This window comes from Micropterus dolomieu, linkage group LG20, assembly GCF_021292245.1.
Source record: "Micropterus dolomieu isolate WLL.071019.BEF.003 ecotype Adirondacks linkage group LG20, ASM2129224v1, whole genome shotgun sequence".
Classification (NCBI taxonomy): Eukaryota; Metazoa; Chordata; class Actinopteri; order Centrarchiformes; family Centrarchidae; genus Micropterus; species Micropterus dolomieu.
The window spans coordinates 32,192,614-32,211,993 of record NC_060169.1 but is presented as its reverse complement, the minus strand read 5'-3'; the positions used below and the strand labels follow the sequence as shown (position 1 = coordinate 32,211,993).

Here is a 19,380-nt window from a genome sequence, read left to right as displayed (position 1 = left end):
GGTCTTAGAAGTTGCTATATTTAATAAGCAATTAAGTTACATTGTTATTCTTGTACAACTTCACACTCTTTTACAAAACATACACCCACCAGTTGTACAGTATGTGACTGTATGACACGTCTGAGGAATGTGATCTCTGTAGGAGTCCCTGGCGCATTTGTAACAGCTTTTTTTACTTTACACAGTATTTACAGATCTCAACTGAACTAACAGCGCCTCAGCATGGCAGACAAGACATACATGTCGTCATAACTGCGAGTCTCTTTTAATAGATTTGATGCAGGGGGAAATTCCCAGCACCTGCTGGGCTGGAAAAGGGCCAAATGTTGAATCCAAGTTCCAACCTACTGGTTAACATCGTGATAAAAAGGCCACTGGGCCAAACCTTCATATCTTCTGTTATATTTACATACATAAACAGCTTATAGACATGTGCTGTAAGAGATCACCCAAATACACGTTAACACCAATATCTCATAGACCACAGTAAAAATTCAACTATAATATTTTGTGGGCACCTTAGTATTTTAATTGGGCCATAATATGCCAATATGTTGAGTCAAAATGGTCATAGTAGGTCAATGTGACTATAATCAATTAGATTATTATACTGTGATGTCAGTAGTATCAGTAAGTCAGTTGATCTATAAAAAGTCAGTGGGCCAGGGGGAATTGTGATGATGTGTCTTTGGGGAAGTGGGTGAAGGTCCATGCACAAGTAAACATCCACTGCCAGCAACCCATCTATCTGTCAATATGGATTCTGATAATGTTAAGTGCTGTATCACAACATCAGGTGAAAAATCTGAAATCTAATAAACTGTCTTGGCAATTCAAGCACCTTGTAGGAGTTCACAGTGGCAGAGATGAGAACATTTCCAATGCAACATGATCAACAGAGGCTTGAGATTTCCGACTCAGAGACCAGAGGAGGAGACAGGTGAACATTAAAAACCTGGAAGAACAGCCTGTTAACATGTGTTGTAATGATGCAACTTATTCATTTCTGAGAGTCGGCCATTCTTCCAGCTGACAGCCACAAACTCCATGTCATCCTCCTGTCGCTCCTGGGCTGTAAATATTGCTGCGGAAGATGTTTGTCGTGTAGATCATCTCTCTAATAATAATAACAATAATATTATTATTATGAGGCACCTACAGAATCTCTCAGGATAGAGTAGTGATGTAGTGTGGAGAGAACAGGGGGTGTAAAGAAGGAATGGCCAGATACTGTAGTCTGGCAGAAATATAGACAGAAAAAATACTCATCCACAGTTGACAGACAGTAAACACCATGTGAGTAATAAGTGAAATAGAGCTGGAAGTTGCAGCAGTAATAGAACAGAATAGCAGTAAGTATTGCTAAGTGCAGAAACTGCTTGCATATTTACCTCATAAAAGTTATTACACAATCAAAATACCCGCACAAACCAATACACTATACCAACACATTTCATAAGGCACATTAGCGCAAGGACTTAGTTAAAGTGATAAAAAAGAACATCTTGGAAGTAAAACAGAAGATGGCAGATGGAGATGAATGGAGAAGATGAGATAAACATCTGTATGAAAGACGCCATACTGGTGCGGAGAATGGGGCGGCAGTACCGCCAAACAAAACCACATTCTGCAGCTTTAGGGCTCAATGTGCAACGCCCTAAGTAATAACCATCCGCTTCTTTTATACTGGAACTTCATTGCAGCTCCACTCAGGCTGCACCTGTGCAAGAACACGGACGAAACCATCTCTTCAACATTCTCAAAATGAGCAAACAATGGGGAAAAACTGTAACACAAAAACTGGAAGTACAGGTGTTGATGTAATAACGGAATTCCTGGCTGACTGCACTGCTCAGTCAGTGGCTTTGGAGGCAGTGAGGGGTTCAGTCTCTGAAGGGTCTTCCTGAGGAAACACCACATAGCACACCTTCTGGCCCACGTATGTGACTCTTTCTGCAACACAAAAGACAACAGGAGGCGTAATTATAGGGACTGCAATTCAAATTCCTAACATATCTAAATATGTTTTAAAATTCCATAATGTACAGTGACACGGACAAACTCACCGACTAGCCTGTAGACCCATTTAGGTTTGTCCTTCCACTGAACACCCACAAAGTATACAGGGACTCCAGTCAGCATGATGACCATTCCCAGGCCACATACCACTGGTTCAGAGTACAGACTGAAGCCCAGCAACACAGCCCAAAATATCATGTAGCTGATGGGGACCAACAAGTTTACCTGCACAGGACAGAAATAGACAAAATTCCATGCAATCCTGAGGATTTGTAATTTTGCCATCTCGCATTTATTGAGATAACACTTTTTTAAATACATTTGCAAAGACAAAATTATGATTAAATGTTTATTATTTTGACAAATGAAAACAGGGCATGTATTCTATACAGGTACAAACACACACACACACACCTCATGTAATAGACCTTTGTAAAACAAGGAGCTGCCAAAATATTATCCATGTCCATGTCAACCTTAAATGACAAACTACCTGCAAAGGCCCTTTCAGACAACGTTCTGCTCACCGCTGGGTTTGGCACTCAGCGCAGCGAAAAAGGTGCCGCGGTGCAAGCCACTGAAAATATTAGTTTTCAAAAGGCAGCTGTGCCGTTGTCGCGTTGTGTTTGAAAGGGCCTTTAGTTACATCTGTGAATATGCCCATTAATTATTCTGTAGACAGCTCCACTTGTGCCATTATTACCAAGTCAGCAAAGTTACAACTGCCACTACTTGTTGAGGCAGGCCCTGCTCGCTAGTAGGGCAAGTGTAACATTTTCAAGCAATGCTTGATGTTTAATGTTTTTGGTCTGCCTAAGACAAAATTAACATTTACTAGCTACAGCTGCTACACCTGACAGTGATCTCATCTCCCAGACTCCCACCTTGCTAGCTTACTGCTAAAACAAGACACCAAATAATGTTAACCTCTGCAGTTGTTAATGTTTATCATTTTAAATGAAACAACTAGGTCACCTTACATTGTTTTCACATTTCCAGGCCTATTGCTCAGTTTGTCCTGCTGTTATTGTGTACTTTTTCGATTTATGATTAGAATACACAGATATTTGTAACATTTCCCAGTGACAGTTGATAAGATAAAAAGTTGATATTTAAGCAGTGGTTGAGAGTTTTGGCACAGGGGTCACTGGTTTAGTTAATCTGAAGCAAACTGTAGAGATATGATTTGATGGTTAATTGACATCCTGTTGTGTCTTCCACAAGGCCCTGTATGCAATACCCTAAGCTAAATGCTGCTATTGCAGCGGATCTGTGGTTCTCAGGTTTCTGTACCTTGATGGGTCTGGCCAGGTTGGGTCTCGTCTTGCGGAGGTACATGAGGCCGGCAATGGTTACCCCATAGGACAGATAGTTGATAAAGGACACATAGTTGATCAGGTTGTGTGTCTCTCCAATGCACAGGATGAATATGGTGGCAATGCACTGTGGGAGGTGAAGATAGGTTTAAAGGTCAAGTACATATTTCTAGTATTTTTGTGTGTATTGTGTTGGCTGCTAATCCCTCTCTATCTCCGTATCAAATAGAAAATTTAATATATTAAACTAATAATAATAATGCAAAATAGCAGTATTAATATTCAATAAAAATATGAAATGTGAAAATAATTTCACATGTGGCAACCACTTAAGTTGTATGTTCTTGTGAAGCTAGACAGGTTAAACAAAACTGAGTGCAGTACTCACGCAGAGCAGCAGGGCGGGGATTGGAGTGCAGTTCTTTAGGTGGATCATAGCCAGCAGATAGGGCAGGTGGCCCTCTCTGGCTCCCGAGAAACACAATCTACAGATAGACAGATACATACTCGTATGCATGTATGCATGCATGTAGTGTACAGCAAAGCAAATGTGTGTGTGTGTGTGTGTGTGTGTGTGTGGGTGTGTGTGTGCGTGTGTGTGTGTGTTCTACCTGGAGGAGGTGAACAGATATCCATTGATTCCTCCGAAGGTGGACAGTGCTACAGAGATTGGCATCACCCAGGAAAACATCCCCAGCAGCTTTTCCCCGAATGTCTGGAATAACACAACATCTGATGGATGACATTGTCTTTTACTGAAAGGGAAACTGGGGTTTTTAGTCTCTTTAGGCGATTTTTGACTAAAACAAATTCTAATAATAATAATAATACACAGCGTTATCCTTTACTATCCCAGGACTACTTTTCTTTAGAGGACTTAAAATTCAAGCAGTCACAAACTGAACTCATGACTATTTACTAAACGTTAAGTAGTAAAATTTAATTAACTTTAATCTTATTGACCAATTTGTTAATTGGTTGGTTGAGGTCTGTCTCATACAAGATTTGCTGCTTCACTAGACTTATAGTCTTAGACAGTACGTTTCCAGACAACTGAGACTGTTAAATATTTATAAACATGCATATAAACTGCTCTAAGCTCCTGTATGAAATATGAAACATCCATTCGTGGAGCTGGAGAGCTGCTTACCACTGCCACAGCGTTGGAGGCCAGCAGCTCCTCAGGTGTCATGGATGAGAAGTAGGCAATGTTGGTCATAGTGTAGACAAGGGTCACCAGTGGTATGGAAATGTAGATGGCACGGGGCAAGTTCCTGATAAAAATAATGATATATGAAGTAATAGTGATAATTCAGGTGTTTGTGTTCACGTATTGCAAAACATGTGTTTTCAGTTGTGAACTAAGTGACTGAGCTGTACATTATGTCCCATGACCACAGCATTACATTAAGTATGATATGAAATACTATCTGTGCATGTCATACTTGCGTGGCTCAACGACCTCCTCAGTGACATAGTTGAGGAAATTCCAGCCACTATAGGCAAAAGAGGCCTGAAGGAAGGCCAGCGCTATCTGTCCCACCGAGGGGTCCTGACTGAATTCAAAGGCCACACTGGGCCGCAGGGCATCATAGTGACCTGGAGAAGGTCAGAGGAAGGGATGTGTCTAATAAAAATATAATAATAATAAAAAAGTCTAATAATTACCTATACAAGATCACCTATAAAATGTATCTTTTAATTGTTTGGGGAAGGGGGTTTGGGGTGCATATTTTCAATCTAAATGTTGAAATTATCATAGTTTTTTGATTTACTGTTTCCTAATGAAGATAAAATACATGATCTAACTGCAGAAATTACTGTCATATTGAGGATTTCACCAGAAAGTGGATTTACCTCTAAAGATTTGGACGAGTCCGACCACTATAATTAGTGCCAAAGCGAGGAGTTTTCCTACAGTGAAAACATCCTGGATCCTTGTCGCCCAACGCACACTGGAGCAGTTCACCCAGGTCAGGAATACTGTGTAGGAAAAAAACAAACACACTCACACTGATACACTTAAAATCATTGCATCATGTTTCTGATAGGTCTGGCCTTAAAATGCAGGGGTTTCCATAGTCTTTATAACAAATTTGCATTGCATACACTAAATTAATAACCTTCACTAGGGCGAAGTAATATGGCCAAAAATGTTATCACAATAAAAAAATCCATATTATTGGATATCGATAATTAAATAATTTTGATAATTAAAAGTCAAATTAATATTTCTTTCCAGTTTAAAGGCATATATTTGAAAGTGAAAGTTGAAGAAACCAGATGGTTAATTTTGGTTTTAAACTATTGTTAAAATATTCGTAATATTAAGTAAATACACTTTTATGAAATAAAATCTTAACCTTCATGGAAAAGCAGCACATGTATTCATCAGCTGAATGCATGTTTTTTTAGGTGAAGTTAGTTTGAAGTTCGATGTTCAGTAGATGAGGTCAGTTGCTTTGACTAGAGGACTATTTTAGAGAAGTGCTAGCTTCTCTAGCCGTAACTAGCTAGACCAGCTACATTCCAACAAACACGTTTTAGCTTTTCTTTAAATATATTGGATATCATCATATTGTAACATTTTAGACTATGTAGGACATTCAGGCAGACTATTCAAACATTTAAAAATGGTGACATATGCACATAAATAATACGTGAGTAGAAAGGGTTAGATTCTTTTGTGTCCTCATAGTCTCCAATATACTGGATTGGTTTCAGCACTTAAACTGACCTTATTAAGTGTCAGTCAGAGTCAAGCAGAGTGAATTGTTTCCTAGTCCTCTCCTTAAAAGGAATGTTGGTATGTGGATGTCCATTGCGTCTGTCTTATAATTAAATGATTTACAGAGAGGGACACAGATTACTGCTACTACTACTACTATCAGATCAGTACAATGTGTCAATATACTGAATTCCATAGCAAACTAGAATGGCAGTCGGAGAGTGCACACATCCGCTAAGGCCAATAGTCCAGTCTTCTATGACATGCAAATCTGCAAGTGCGAAAACTATATCCAAAACAAGAATTACAATATTGCAAAATATGGCTGTGCACTGTTACAACCTTTTGTAATGTGACAAATAAATCTACCTTATTCCTTCCATACCTCCTGCATTTGTTTCTAGTGATGTTTGAGGTGCCTTTTATGTTTTGTTGTATGTTTAGACGTGGCATACCATTCACTTTATTATGATATATATTCAGTTCATGTTGCCATAGACACCGGTGTTACAATTGACCTATGTCACAGTGCAACTGAAAGTGAAAAATAATTTGTGTGTTTGTGTTGTGATTCGGAACTTCTCCAAAATGTTATGGGTTCTTCCTTGTACTATACTACACCCTTCCACTAAGTTTCATGAAAATCGGGCCAGCAGTTTCTCTGTAATTCTGCTGACAGACAAACAAACAGCACCAAAAATATAACCATCTTGGTGGAGGTAAACTGGCGGTTTTGATACAACAAGGCCCCAGAAAGCCACCTGCTAATAAATGGAAAGATACATGTATATGTGTAACATAGTTGAAAAGTTTCAGGTTAAATCCTACTAAATGAGACTACTATGCAACCTGCTGTTATGAAGTCGTACCTGCAGTGAACGCTAGTAATGACGAAGGATTATGGGTAATCCTCAGTGCAACGGAGAATTTTCCCTTAGACAAGCATGCGCTGTTTGTCCACATGAGATGACGATTCTACACTATTGTCTGTAGTCATAAATGCAGGCATGTTTTAATAATACAGGTACTATTATTACAGTTACTAATCCAAGTAACACTGCATTACTGCGTTACTGAACGCACCATCCTGATGTGATTGCGCGACTGTGCGGCAGGTCATTGACAGCGATCATATCTTGTTTAGGTCAGCTGTTTGCCAAAAAACTAAAGGAAGAATAGAGAAAGAGGGAGAGAGGCCTTCTTTCCACATATGTAAGTATCACCATTATTGTGTCACAGTCTAAGATGCAAAGAACATTGTCGCCCATTGTAAACTGGTTAAAGTAATACAGTAACATAACGAGTAACGTAACTGGTTTATCACCCAGTAGTAAGTCATTTGAGATTGACTACCAGCTATGTACAGCGTGCTAACCTCTGCAGCTGTATTCTATTGTTAACATTAGAGCCCGCCCGATATATCGGCCGCCCGATATTATAGGCCGATATGACCTAATTGCATTTAATCAGCCTACGGCCGTTTATAACAGCAGATATATGACTATTAAAAAAGAAACCTAGAGTCAGATCCTTCACTCATGTCATGGGTGTTGCATAGTTTGCCCACCAGAGGGCGACCAGCTGCAGCTCCCCTGTTAACTACACTGCCTCACCACAAAAACCACAGAAGAAAACAATAAGCTGACCGGAGTTTACCGGAGCTTGAGCGGTGTGTCGGTCTTTTGTCAAGTTAATAACATGACTTTAATAATTTTAATAAAAACAGACCCAGTCACTTCTCCTCTCCTGAAAACATTCAAGACTTGCTAACCCTCCCGTTTTTCACATCTCCCAGCAGCTCACAGCAGTTTAGTGTTACGGTAGTTGGGTGTTGAAAGCTATGCTGCTGGACAGACGTGACATTTATTTCAAACAGTGTGGCAGTTCTAACGAACGGTCCACATTTGTCCCTAGTTCATCACTTCTAAATATTCTCTAACGTTACAGCAGCTAACGCTGCCCGTTGCTAAATTAGCCACAAAGCTATCAGTGGAGGAGCGCTAACCTTAATGAGCCGTTAAACTATAGTTTCTGACGTATTCTAAATATATCTGCGAGCCGTCTGACTGCAGTTAGTTGGCGTGTCTGAAATGATTAAACCAGAGCGGACAGGTAAATAAACGTGAGCTGAACAAGAAAATAACACGGCTTCCTGTAGCTCCTCTTTTTATGACGTTGTAGATGTGAAACGCTGTAGTCAGAGCCGTAACGGCTCTGGTTGTAGTAATAACGTTAGTTAAATGAAATCTCAAAGTTGCAGGTCCTCGTTGTAGACATTCCTGTAGTATTAGATGCATTCAACAGCAGCTCACTGTATCCTAGACGGCATGATTTATACCGATGGTGGTTCAATGGTTTCACGTGGCTTTGGTTAAAGAGTGCTGGTAAAGGGATGAATTAGATGTGAATGTGCTACATTGAAATTATGGTAGATTATGTGTAAAGTGAAATACACATGCTTATTCTCTCTCACTCTCTCTGTTTACAGATGGCTGAAAAAGTTGCACCTTCCAGTAGCAAATACTTATTGATGTGCCGTTGTTTACATTTTCACTTTTTGAGACTAATCGATTTTATTAATATAATCCATTTAGGAAAAGGTTTTATAGCCCACATACATACCTGTTTCAATAATCGGCCTGTTCTAAGTATAGTTTATACAGTAAAGGGGTCTACTGTTTTTCACTTTAATATCGGCATCGGACCCCAAAAACCCATTTCGGTCAGGCTCTAGTTAACATAGCTATAACTTATTTGAAGGTGGGTCTCTGACATTGACAGCATTGTGTTAAGAACATAGATAGACTAACTTCTCAGAGTTAACTTGAATGCATTAGTTTGTCTATGTGTTTGTGAGAAAGATAGGGAGCGAGCAAGCAGAGGTACTGAGTCAATCAATGCTCTGTGCGCAGCTCCACAATGAATTATGATTTTACTCATATTAAATAGTATACAGTATGTGGCGGTCGGTGTTGATATTGTGGCGCGCCGTGTCGCCACAAATAAGTAAATGAAGGGGAATCATGCAGTGTGGTGCAGGTTTTAGAGACTGTTTTTATGTCATCTTAGTTCTGATTGTGAGTTAGTTAAAATCGCCTTAATAGTGGCGCATGAAAAACCAATCGCTGATCATCCCTTCAGTTGTCGATAGCCGATCCAATCGGCACAAGCCTATTATACTTCACAATCAAAGCTTCATTATCCTGCGCTGACGGTAATGAAAGCAAATGTGGAGATGTGACGAATGAAGCACAAATTCCACACATTGTATCGGGTTTTTAATTATGCCAAAATTCTATCTCAATGTACAGGTATCATAGTTGACAGTATACATTTGACTTTAAAAAACACATATACGTTGTCACTACACGATGAAACATACTGTACATACTGTGCCATTTCACACGAGATACATATATTCTGCTGCCACTTTTAAGGTCTGTACATTTTGTCACTGACACATTCCTCTGTAAAATATATTTCCTGACAAAACAGACAAAAGTCTGTGGAAATGAATATTTCCCACTTCCTGTTTCCTACTTGCATAGAGAGAGAGAGGGTGTGTGTGTGTGTGTGTGTGTGTGTGTGTGTGTGTGTGTGTGTGTGTGTGTGTGTGTGTGTGTGTGTGTGTGTGTGTGTGTGTGTGTGTGTGTCCCTGCTCCCTAAGCCACTGAGACCTTCACACTGACCCTCAGTTTTGTGTGCTTGCAAGTGCCACCATAACAAGGGCTGGCCAAATTCCAAGTGAGCCAATCCGAACAAGTGCAAGTGGCTCTCCAGTTGCCCTCAAACTCAAGTGCGGGCTCACAAGTGAGAGGTTAACCCAGTAGGAAGTGTGAGTCGAGCTACCAGAACAGAGAAAGAAAGACAGAGAAAAGTTTTTCAAGCCTTTTGTGTAGTTGTACTTTTCCTGTACATGTCATACCACACATTTGAGTCTGACAAACAATGTAAAGAAGCCAAATCTCAATTCTCATGTGAAATAGATTATTATGTAACTATAGCATAGTGTGCACAGCATTAATGTTTGGTGTCTAGGTTCGGACAATACTTACTTCCACCCCTAGAGGGCAGCTAGACTAAGAGCCTATAGATGGATGCTGACTGAGGCATGCAGCAAGAGAATGAGCAGAGCACTGACAGCTTAAACACACCGCCATGATTTAAAGGGTGTGTTTGATACGTGATGCAGTGAAAGAAATATGCCATGAGTTGGGCTGGCTGGACTGGCTTGCAGCTTTCGCTTCCTATATGCTGTATAAGGTACTGTGTGCCTCATCACATAAATGTAATGGCATTACATTACATGAAGGGTACGGCATGTATAAGGTTAAATAAACAATGAAAGATGTTAAATGCATGTTGTTCTATCTAGAGCATTGTAATACATTTATTCAAGACATTTATTATCATTTCTTATGAGAAAAAGGAAATCTGTGAAATACTGTGAATGAGCCAATTTAAAGTTTTAAGTAGAGGCGATTCTTCTTATGCCAGTTTACCAAAATAGGGTTTTATTCGGTGTATTACACTGCGGTGATGTGCAAAGGGCTGTGTCAAATTAACCAAACACATGGCTTTCTACAGCACACATAATGACATCTAAACATTTCTACAAACCCATAGATAGACAACCACAACAACCTCAAAAGTACAAATTCTCTAATAAATCCTGATTTAAAATTGGAAAACTAGTGAAAATTGTGTAATTTGTACAGCCCCTACCCCGGCTTTCATCCACTTAGTGACCACTGCCTGTGTTTCACATGCACTATGTGCACTGCCATGCATACTGTGGCACTTTATGAGAGCTAAAGATTAGGAAGTGGTTTGGGCCACAGGGTGTGTGTGTGAGCAAGAGCATCAGGACTTTCCATCTTTCTTTGTCCTTACTCTTTCCTTTATATTTCTCAGTTTCTCTCCTGACTTTTGAATCCTTCTCGCTTTTACATACTCTTACAAGAGTGGCATAGCAATATATGTGTGTGGGCACAAGCATATATGGGCAGGGGATCGACCATGTCATCCATCACTGAGGCAAGGTTCCCCTCCCTCTACAGAAATCTGAAGAAACTGCTTCCGCTGGCGCGGACATAAACACACACACACACACACACACACACACACGTGTGAATTTTTGGCAAGAGTTTTGGTGGCACCGGGCAGAGCTTTCTCTCCCCTACAACACTGCTGTGTTTTATAGTTACCCTAGCGGTGTTACATGCATTTCCGTTCCTGTGACACCCCCCACCACCACTACCTCTTCCTCCCCCTACTCCCCTCTGTGTTAACCATGACAGGAAGGAGGTGCCAGCCAGCGTGCTTTGAATGTGACAGCACAGGTAAATCCTGCAGTCACAGCTTCTATTGAAGGCTGCCTCAGCACCAGAATACTAAACTAATTACTGCTTTTACTCTTAATGGATTCTTAACCAGATTTATCAGAGGGCTTTAACCTCAGGGACGCCTCCTCATGGTCCAGGACCTGCTCACTGGAGTCAATGGACAGGCAATAATTGGCAATCCTGTCTATCCACCACAGGCTATCTGACACCAGAATCACCAGACTATCAGACTATAGAAAAAAAACTTATCTTCATAAAATCTCTGTTACCAGAGGTTTTTTACAATAGTGTTCTCATGGATTTTGGTGTAAAATGCAAAGAACAACCATTATTGAAACTGAAACTGTTTGACTGTAATTTTGTTTTTAAATGCAGAGGTGATTTTAGCATCAGATTCCTTCCAATGATTCTATGCAGAGCAGCTTACAAGTTAACAGACAGCATTTTCTGTTTTTTTCCAGGATAGAGGGATGCTGAAGGAATCAAAACCAATGTGTGCATTATGTGATGATCTCTTTGTTTCTTTCTGGTTTTTCCCATCTGCCGAGCAGTTGGAGCTATTAGTCTGGTGACTGACCATGATCCCTCAATCAAACTCTAAATGAGTTTTGTGCAGCATTCAATATAACAAGTGAAGCAAGGTCAGGGAATCTGTGGAAGTCCAGAACTGCCGACATTAAATCTAAGTAATGTGCATGATGCCAGTATCTATTCTTAGCCTACATACTGTGCGCTGCTTCATTCATTTGTGCTTACGCTGTGCCTAGTTGTATCCTTGTTCTGACTTTATGGAAGGCTCTCTTTTCCAAACAAACAAAAGGGCAGAACAACAACACAGCTTAAAGGGCACAAAGGACTTAAATGGTACACTGTGTGCCTGTGAAAGGCATTAGGCATTCTGGCAGCAGTTTAATTTAAGGCACCTTGTCGAAAACAGATTTCTTCCATTAAAATGAAATGGAAATTGCATCTTGCATTTTTATTTGAATAATGGCAATGTCATGATTTCTGCTTGTTTTGTGGAATAATGTTAAAGTCAACCATAAAAACCAGTGGGTGAGATATAACATCTGATTGGCTGAAATGTACTACTACAGCTCTTTTTTCTCCCACTGCTACACCATCACACTGATGTGGCACACACAAGTGGTACTAAATCTGGCTCCCTGCTGTGCTGGAATGAACAACAGAAGCTGCTATTGCTGTTTCTCCTCAGTAAAAGTGAGATCAGGATGTGTGTCTCTCCTGCTTTGAAAAAAAAACCCTAACTCATTCAATTTATTGTTGAGTATGATGCTAAATTGATGATGCTTGGGTTGGCGAGACCGGTCAGGTTTTTATTTTTTTGACATTTTCAAGAAATGTATTCTATTGTTCTTTGCTGAAAAATAAAGTGGTGTTAAGAGTAAGTCTCCTGAAATGGGTGTACTAAGCGCATGACTGTGCCGCTGTGGGCTGTCCAGTGCTCCTATTCTTAGAAGAACATTACCAGCCCACAACTGGACCTGTCTGGTTTTCACACACACACACACACACACACACACACACACACACACCTGGGTCACTTGTGACTCTCATGCAGTACATTCTGTAAGCGAGGAAGGAGGAGGGACACATATCTAGGGTGACTCACATTCATAAACCCTTAACCAAGAAGTTCACTTGACATAACAGCGGCCTCAATCAGACTCAGCAGTGCAGAACAACATGTAATCCGGTTAATCTCCCTGGTTGTTTCAGAAAAGCACAGTCCCCCACCGCTGGAAAATGTTTCCAATTTATCCCTGGCAGCCAAGATACTTGAACTTTTTCTTTCATAAAGTGACTTAATACTGATCTCCAGCTTTGCTAACTATGAGCAACTTCACAGGTTTTCGCCTCTGTGGGTCAATTCATGGTGTATGATTTATGGTCCTGAATTTGCCTGGAACTACATTTATGATGAACACTACTGCAGAGTGACTCACTGTATAGAGTACAGAGTTGTGTGAGCCAAAAGGTTCAAAGAATGTGTGACCTTTGAATTTAAAATAAGAATCATTACCACATTTGCAATGACGACACACAGACCTGCCTAAATATTTATAATTTACACCACCAGCTTCAACACCTTCTTTTGGTGTTTGAGGGTGATGGAGCTATGGTGAAAACATTTTTCAAACTGTTTACTGGGATTCAAGCTTATATAAATGCTGATGACAGAAAGATGACTACAATCTCACTGTGACTATAGGTCTGAGGACCAGAGAGGACAATGGGAGTGGTAGCAGGCAGCCAATAAGAACATCAAACAGCTAACCAGAATGTCAGCTGGCCAATGGGATCCCCCATCATTGATGTGCAAGGTGTCCTGCCCATTTCCTGTTTCCATGGTGCTCAGTGACAGGAGCGTCACGGTAACCACTGTGAAACAATGCACAATGGCGTAGACACACCCTCTCATTAGCGGCGTCCACAAAGGCTGGCACCATTATATAGTCTGACACGGATACTGACACGCATGCGCACACTCACACACACACACGTGCACACACAAAACAAACTCGTACCACACTCAAGAGTACAACACAAACACACTCACACACAGAGTAGCCCCCTGGCCTGACTAACTAGGCAGCAGTTGTAACATTCTGTCGCCCAGAATAGTGGAGGTCCATCAGTGTACATGCTAACCCCGCCTGACACATTCACCCTCTCACATCTTTGCCCCCGTTTCTCCATCCAGTTCACACAAGACCAAACTGGCTGGCTTGTTGACCAGATGCATGCACAGTCTGCTTTTGCCACTGGCTATTGAAATACAGATTGCTGTACTCCAACATTTCAAGGAAAGGCGCTGATCAGATTAGAGGCTGGAAATAGAGCACAGCGTTTCATGAGCAATTATCAAATGACAATGACAGCTGTCAGGGCACTGTGAACTACCACAGTATCATCATAATATCTTCAAGCTATGAGATAAAAGTAGCTGGATTTGTATTTTTTTGTTTTTTTACCCTTTGTAGTTTTGTAGCTTTCCCATTGTTTTACATTCATAGAGCCTCTTCCCACACACTTTGGTCAATGGACAGATTCGTCTAGATTATGCTTTTTCCTTGCTGATGTTTGTTTTTCCAGCTTGTTTATGATCTACTGTCTAAGTTCACTGGGAGTCACTCTGGGTCAGACAGTCAGAGAACCTGGTATGTCTGAAGTAACAGAAGGTCTGAAGTGTGATACTGTGAACCGGGATGCCATGGTGACAGAGCCATCAACCAGTTTGTCAGTTTGGAAACGCTGCGCAAAGCTTCTGGCAGACACTGATCTTCAAATGACCAATCACATCATTACATTTTCCTGTGCTGTAAATTTTTGTTTTTAAGGAATAGTTCAATATTTTGGGAAATATGCTTATTTGCTTTCTTTAGAGTTAGATGAGAAGATCATCTCCTTTAAATTACATTACCACTAGGACAAGGACATGGTATAGTATAGCATAAATACGGCAAACTGATGCGAATGCGGAAGTCCCATTAACCTGCATTCTATCGAACTGTTTGCGAAAAGAAGTCCAGCTCCATTAGAAATAATGGTAAAATGACCCCACTTCTCAGCTGATTTATTACCTCAGTAAACACTTTCCTAATGAGTTTATGGTCTCAATCACTAGTCTTCTTCAATACAGCATGATATTTTAAATAATGAAGACTGTGATTCTTACTGCTGAATCATTAATAGCTGCAAGCATGTAGGCCTGGGGCTGACTGTGAAAGTAAAAGGCATGTATTATAATAATAATAATAATAATAATAATTAGGCTATTATTATTATCATCATCATATGCAGCAATGTTGCTACAATTACGCTTCACACAACAATTTAGAAAGTTGCGTGGTGCTGCGGAGAGCCCCCAGCTGCAGTAGTAGGCCTGCATGGACCATTTTTAATATTCATCCAGCCAGAGGGAACGATCACAAACCATTCACAGCGTATCGGCCATACAAGCGACACAACCCGTACCGGCGAGGGAGTGGGGCGGTTGAGCATAAAGGGCCAGGAGATCGCGGAGCGATGATCGTTCCCTCTGGCTGGATGAAGTCTGATGCTCCGCATGATGATAGAGAAATATAGAGATTAATGGCAATACAGCATGCTATCATTATTTTAGAGACCCCCAAAATAATCAAATCATGCTTTTAGGGGAGCTGATGTCTTATTAAAGTGAACTAAGCTCCCCCTGGCTCCCCCGTATTTCGCACCCTGGGCAGGAGTCTCTCAAATCGGTTGTCAGACAACCTGTTCCTCCTCGGAGTCAGCACAAGACTGCCCAGGCTAAAGAGCCTCGCCACAGGCGCACTAGAGGGTATTGCTGTTCTTTCACGAAACAATGTGAAGTAATATCTCCATCCCTTGAAAGACTTCTTTGGCAGCTCTGCCATTTCTGCGTCCTCATGAACTGGCGTTGAAGTCAAAAGTGAGGTCAGACGCATGAAAAGGGACGTTTGATTTATTTTTCTCTCCTACCGTTATGCAGATAGTTCAAGAACCAGTTCGTAAGTAATGCGATGATTTTGTTATAAGTAACTCTAATAGGATTACTGAAGTTATCAATAGTAATGCATTGCGTTACAGACAAAAGTAATCTGATTACAGTAACGCATTACCCCCAACACTGGTCGTTACCAACACTACCAACAAATGACAGTTAAGGTGAATTACAGATGCACCTTGAATCTCTCCAGAATCGCATACCCCACCTTTAACAGTTTGAGTCAAGCATACAGAGCCTGCATTATATCTGTGTTTACTGTCATTGTGCTTTATTATCATTATGTGAAGCTCTGGCAAGCAGCGGTGCTGATACAGCGGATTGTGAGCTGTAGTGTCTCCGGTAAACACACCGACCTCTTCCGTGTGATAAACAATGCTGGTCTGTTATGCAGGCTGTCTGTATATACACACACTTATCTCCTGAGCACTAATTAATCAAAACGTGGGAACACATTTTTGTTTCTCTCTATGGCTACTCCAGTGCTCCGTACACAAAGACTGGAAACAAAGATGGAAACAACTAGCCTGGCTCTGTCCAAAGGTAACAAAATCCATCTAGTAGCACTTCTAAAGCTCATTAATTAACAAGTTGTATCTTGTTTGTTCAATTTGTACAAAAAGTAAGGTGAAAAAACAAGTTATGTTTGTTTGTAAGGTGTCAAATATTTCTTGGCCGTGAATAGTGACTTCATGGAGTTGTGTTGTCATGTGCTGTGAGGTTGCCAGTTTTTGCCAGTCTTTATGTTAAGCTTAGAGTCACCTGGACAGCTATGAGAATGGTTTGAATGACTTTTCAGTGTTTCACAAAACTATTTCCTGTAAGAGAACTGTTTGGAACAGGGTTCTTTGCTCTTTAGGAAGTCGGCAATGTACCAACCACACAAAATGTAAATGTAACCTAATCGACCTAAAGTGCAACAACATTGTTGTTAAATTCAGAATCACCACAATCATCAGAGACGTAACAAAATAGTGATTGTGCCTACACCCAGTTCATAAAAGCTTTTACATTTGCTGTTTAATTGCTGCATTCCTGAAGTGGAAGGTCAGACAAACTCAACTGACAGGTTGTATTACACCTCAGCTCTTCTCCTCTCACAAATTTCAAGACATGCTGAAAATGAAACGTTAAGTGTGTTTGGAAGAATTGAACATGTAACACTGCACAGAGACTGCAGTGAGTTCTGTCATGTTTCACAAGATGACTGAATGCATTTCAGAAGCCTCGCAGGGAAGGAATGAGTTTGTTACTTGACATCTGGCTTAAAGAGTCACTTTGTGACTTTAAATTAAACGTCTTTGCTGTGGAAAAATCCTCCAGTGTGAAGGGGGACTTCAGGTCTTTTAAGTTTCAGTTTGTTTCATCAATAGAAAATTTAGAGGAAAACGACGAAGAAGAAGGGTTTCGGATCCACTGACTGACAATTCGAAACATCCCAGCCAAGCACCAAATATAGACTAAACAAAGGAACTAATTAATCATGACTGAAACACATCTGGACTTTCAGAGGCCTTGGGGCTGTTTGTAACTCACAGACACAGGTGGTGGCGAGGAGTCTGGTGGCAATGAACGGAGGCAGGCAATTTGGGAAGGCCGGCTGCAAGACGTAATTGGAGAAGGTGAGCGCTATGACAGCCAGCGTGGTCGGATACATGATGAGGACGGCACTCCATAATAACAGGAAGCTACAGGACGAAGAGACAAAACAAGACAGTGTTTTATGTGAGAGTAAAAATGACTCTTTTTAACCCAAGATTTATGGGGAAAAGTTGCTGCTACAAGCTGTGGTAGAGGTTCCCACTGCTATATTTCAGTTGCATCCTGACTTCGCAAACATGATTATGTTAGGAGCTGCCCAGCACCTCTACAGTTTCTGCAGACACAAATTCGCACAAATACGTAGTCTGTGGGCACCAGGAGCACTATGATTCAACGTTAGTAACGCAAGGCGAAAATTCTCTTTGTGTTTGGTCTGAGAAAACTTACTGATAATAATTGATTAGTGTTGTTCTTTGCTACCTAATGCTGGCCATATTTAATGGCGTCTGAGGATGAAATCAGAACTTTGTTATATTATTATTACCTACTGCATCCCTTTGGACCCACAGGCATGCACAGTGCAGGGCACATTTGACCTTCTCAGACTTACAGTACTGCTCTATGATCAGCTGACATGTCACATGACCACATAAAAGTCACAAGACCTTCAGAGCTGATTGGTTCCAGAGAGGCCATCCTATTGAGCCAACCCTCTTGTATAGAGACTCTGGACTGCTGCAGTGTAATCCACAACTAGTGACAAGTACAATTGCTGGAAACTAAACACAGTCCACATGAAGTGTCTCAAAACCTGAGATGTGGCTAACTGCCGTTGTAGTTTAGGCACAGCAGTGTTAAAACGTAAAACAGTACTTACCCCACTAGCCCTCCAAAGATTTCTGTCACATATGAATAGTCTCCTCCAGACTTTGGGATGGTGACACCCAGTTCAGCATAGCACATAGACCCAAGGGCACAGATCCCCCCTCCACAAACCCAGACGATGAGTGACAGCCCCACTGAGCCTGCATGCTCCAACACTCCTTTAGGTGAAATGAATATTCCAGAGCCAATGATGTTGCCTAAGGAGAGGAGCAAAGATTAAACTTATCACACTTGCCTAACTGATAATTGAATATTTAACTACTCAGCTACACAGAGAGCACAACCTTCAGCAAACCAAGTCTACCTACTATTACACACAAAGCCATTTTTCAAAACCAACAATTGCTATACAGTGGGTACGGAAAGTATTCAGACCCCTTTAAATTTTTCTCTTTGTTTCATTGCAGCCATTTTCCAAAAATCAAAAAAGTTCATTTTATTTCTCAGTAATGTACACTCAGCACCCCATCTTGACAGAAAAAAAACACAAATGTAGAAAGTTTTGCAAATTTATTAAAAAAGAAAAAACTGAAATATCACATGGTCATAAGTATTCAGACCCTTTGCTCAGTATTTAGTAGAAGCACCCTTTTGATCTAATACAGCCATGAGTCGTTTTGGGAAAGATGCAACAAGTTTTTCACATCTGGATTTGGGTATCCTCTGCCATTCCTCCTTGCAGATCCTCTCCAGTTCTGTCAGGTTGGATGGTAAACGTTGGTGGACAGCCATTTTCAGGTCTCTCCAGAGATGCTCAATTGGGTTTAAGTCAGGGCTCTGGCTGGGCCATTCAAGAACAGCCACGGAGTTGTTGTGAAGCCACTCCTTCGTTATTTTAGCGGTGTGCTTAGGGTCATTGTCTTGTTGTTCGTCCAGGATATCCCTGTACTTGGCCGCATTCATCTTTCCCTCGATTGCAACGTCCTGTCCCTGCAGCTGAAAAACACCCCCACAGCATGATGCTGCCACCACCATGCTTCACTGTTGAGACTGTATTGGACAGGTGATGAGCAGTGC

The 19,380-nt window shown here is 40.9% G+C and overlaps 1 protein-coding gene across 2 annotated transcripts in view; it reads right to left on the bottom strand.

Annotated features, from left to right (window-relative positions):
- Positions 1–4: 4 nt before the first annotated feature.
- The window catches only part of slc7a10a (solute carrier family 7 member 10a), a 26,043-nt gene continuing 6,667 nt past the window's right edge, over positions 5–19,380 (bottom strand). The window contains exons 2-11 of one of the 2 annotated variants that reach the window (XM_046031878.1): positions 18,356–18,560; positions 17,473–17,624; positions 5,193–5,318; positions 4,781–4,934; positions 4,486–4,609; positions 3,947–4,050; positions 3,724–3,820; positions 3,313–3,462; positions 2,067–2,244; positions 5–1,953 (exon numbers count right to left, since the gene is read on the bottom strand). In XM_046031878.1, the coding sequence (XP_045887834.1) occupies positions 1,853–1,953; positions 2,067–2,244; positions 3,313–3,462; positions 3,724–3,820; positions 3,947–4,050; positions 4,486–4,609; positions 4,781–4,934; positions 5,193–5,318; positions 17,473–17,624; positions 18,356–18,560 (1,391 nt within the window). In that variant the 3' untranslated portion in view covers positions 5–1,852. Of the gene's footprint in view, positions 1,954–2,066; positions 2,245–2,354; positions 3,232–3,262; positions 3,463–3,723; positions 3,821–3,946; positions 4,051–4,485; positions 4,610–4,780; positions 4,935–5,192; positions 5,319–17,472; positions 17,625–18,355; positions 18,561–19,380 lie in introns of those variants that run through there. The other variant, XM_046031879.1, reaches the window with a different exon arrangement.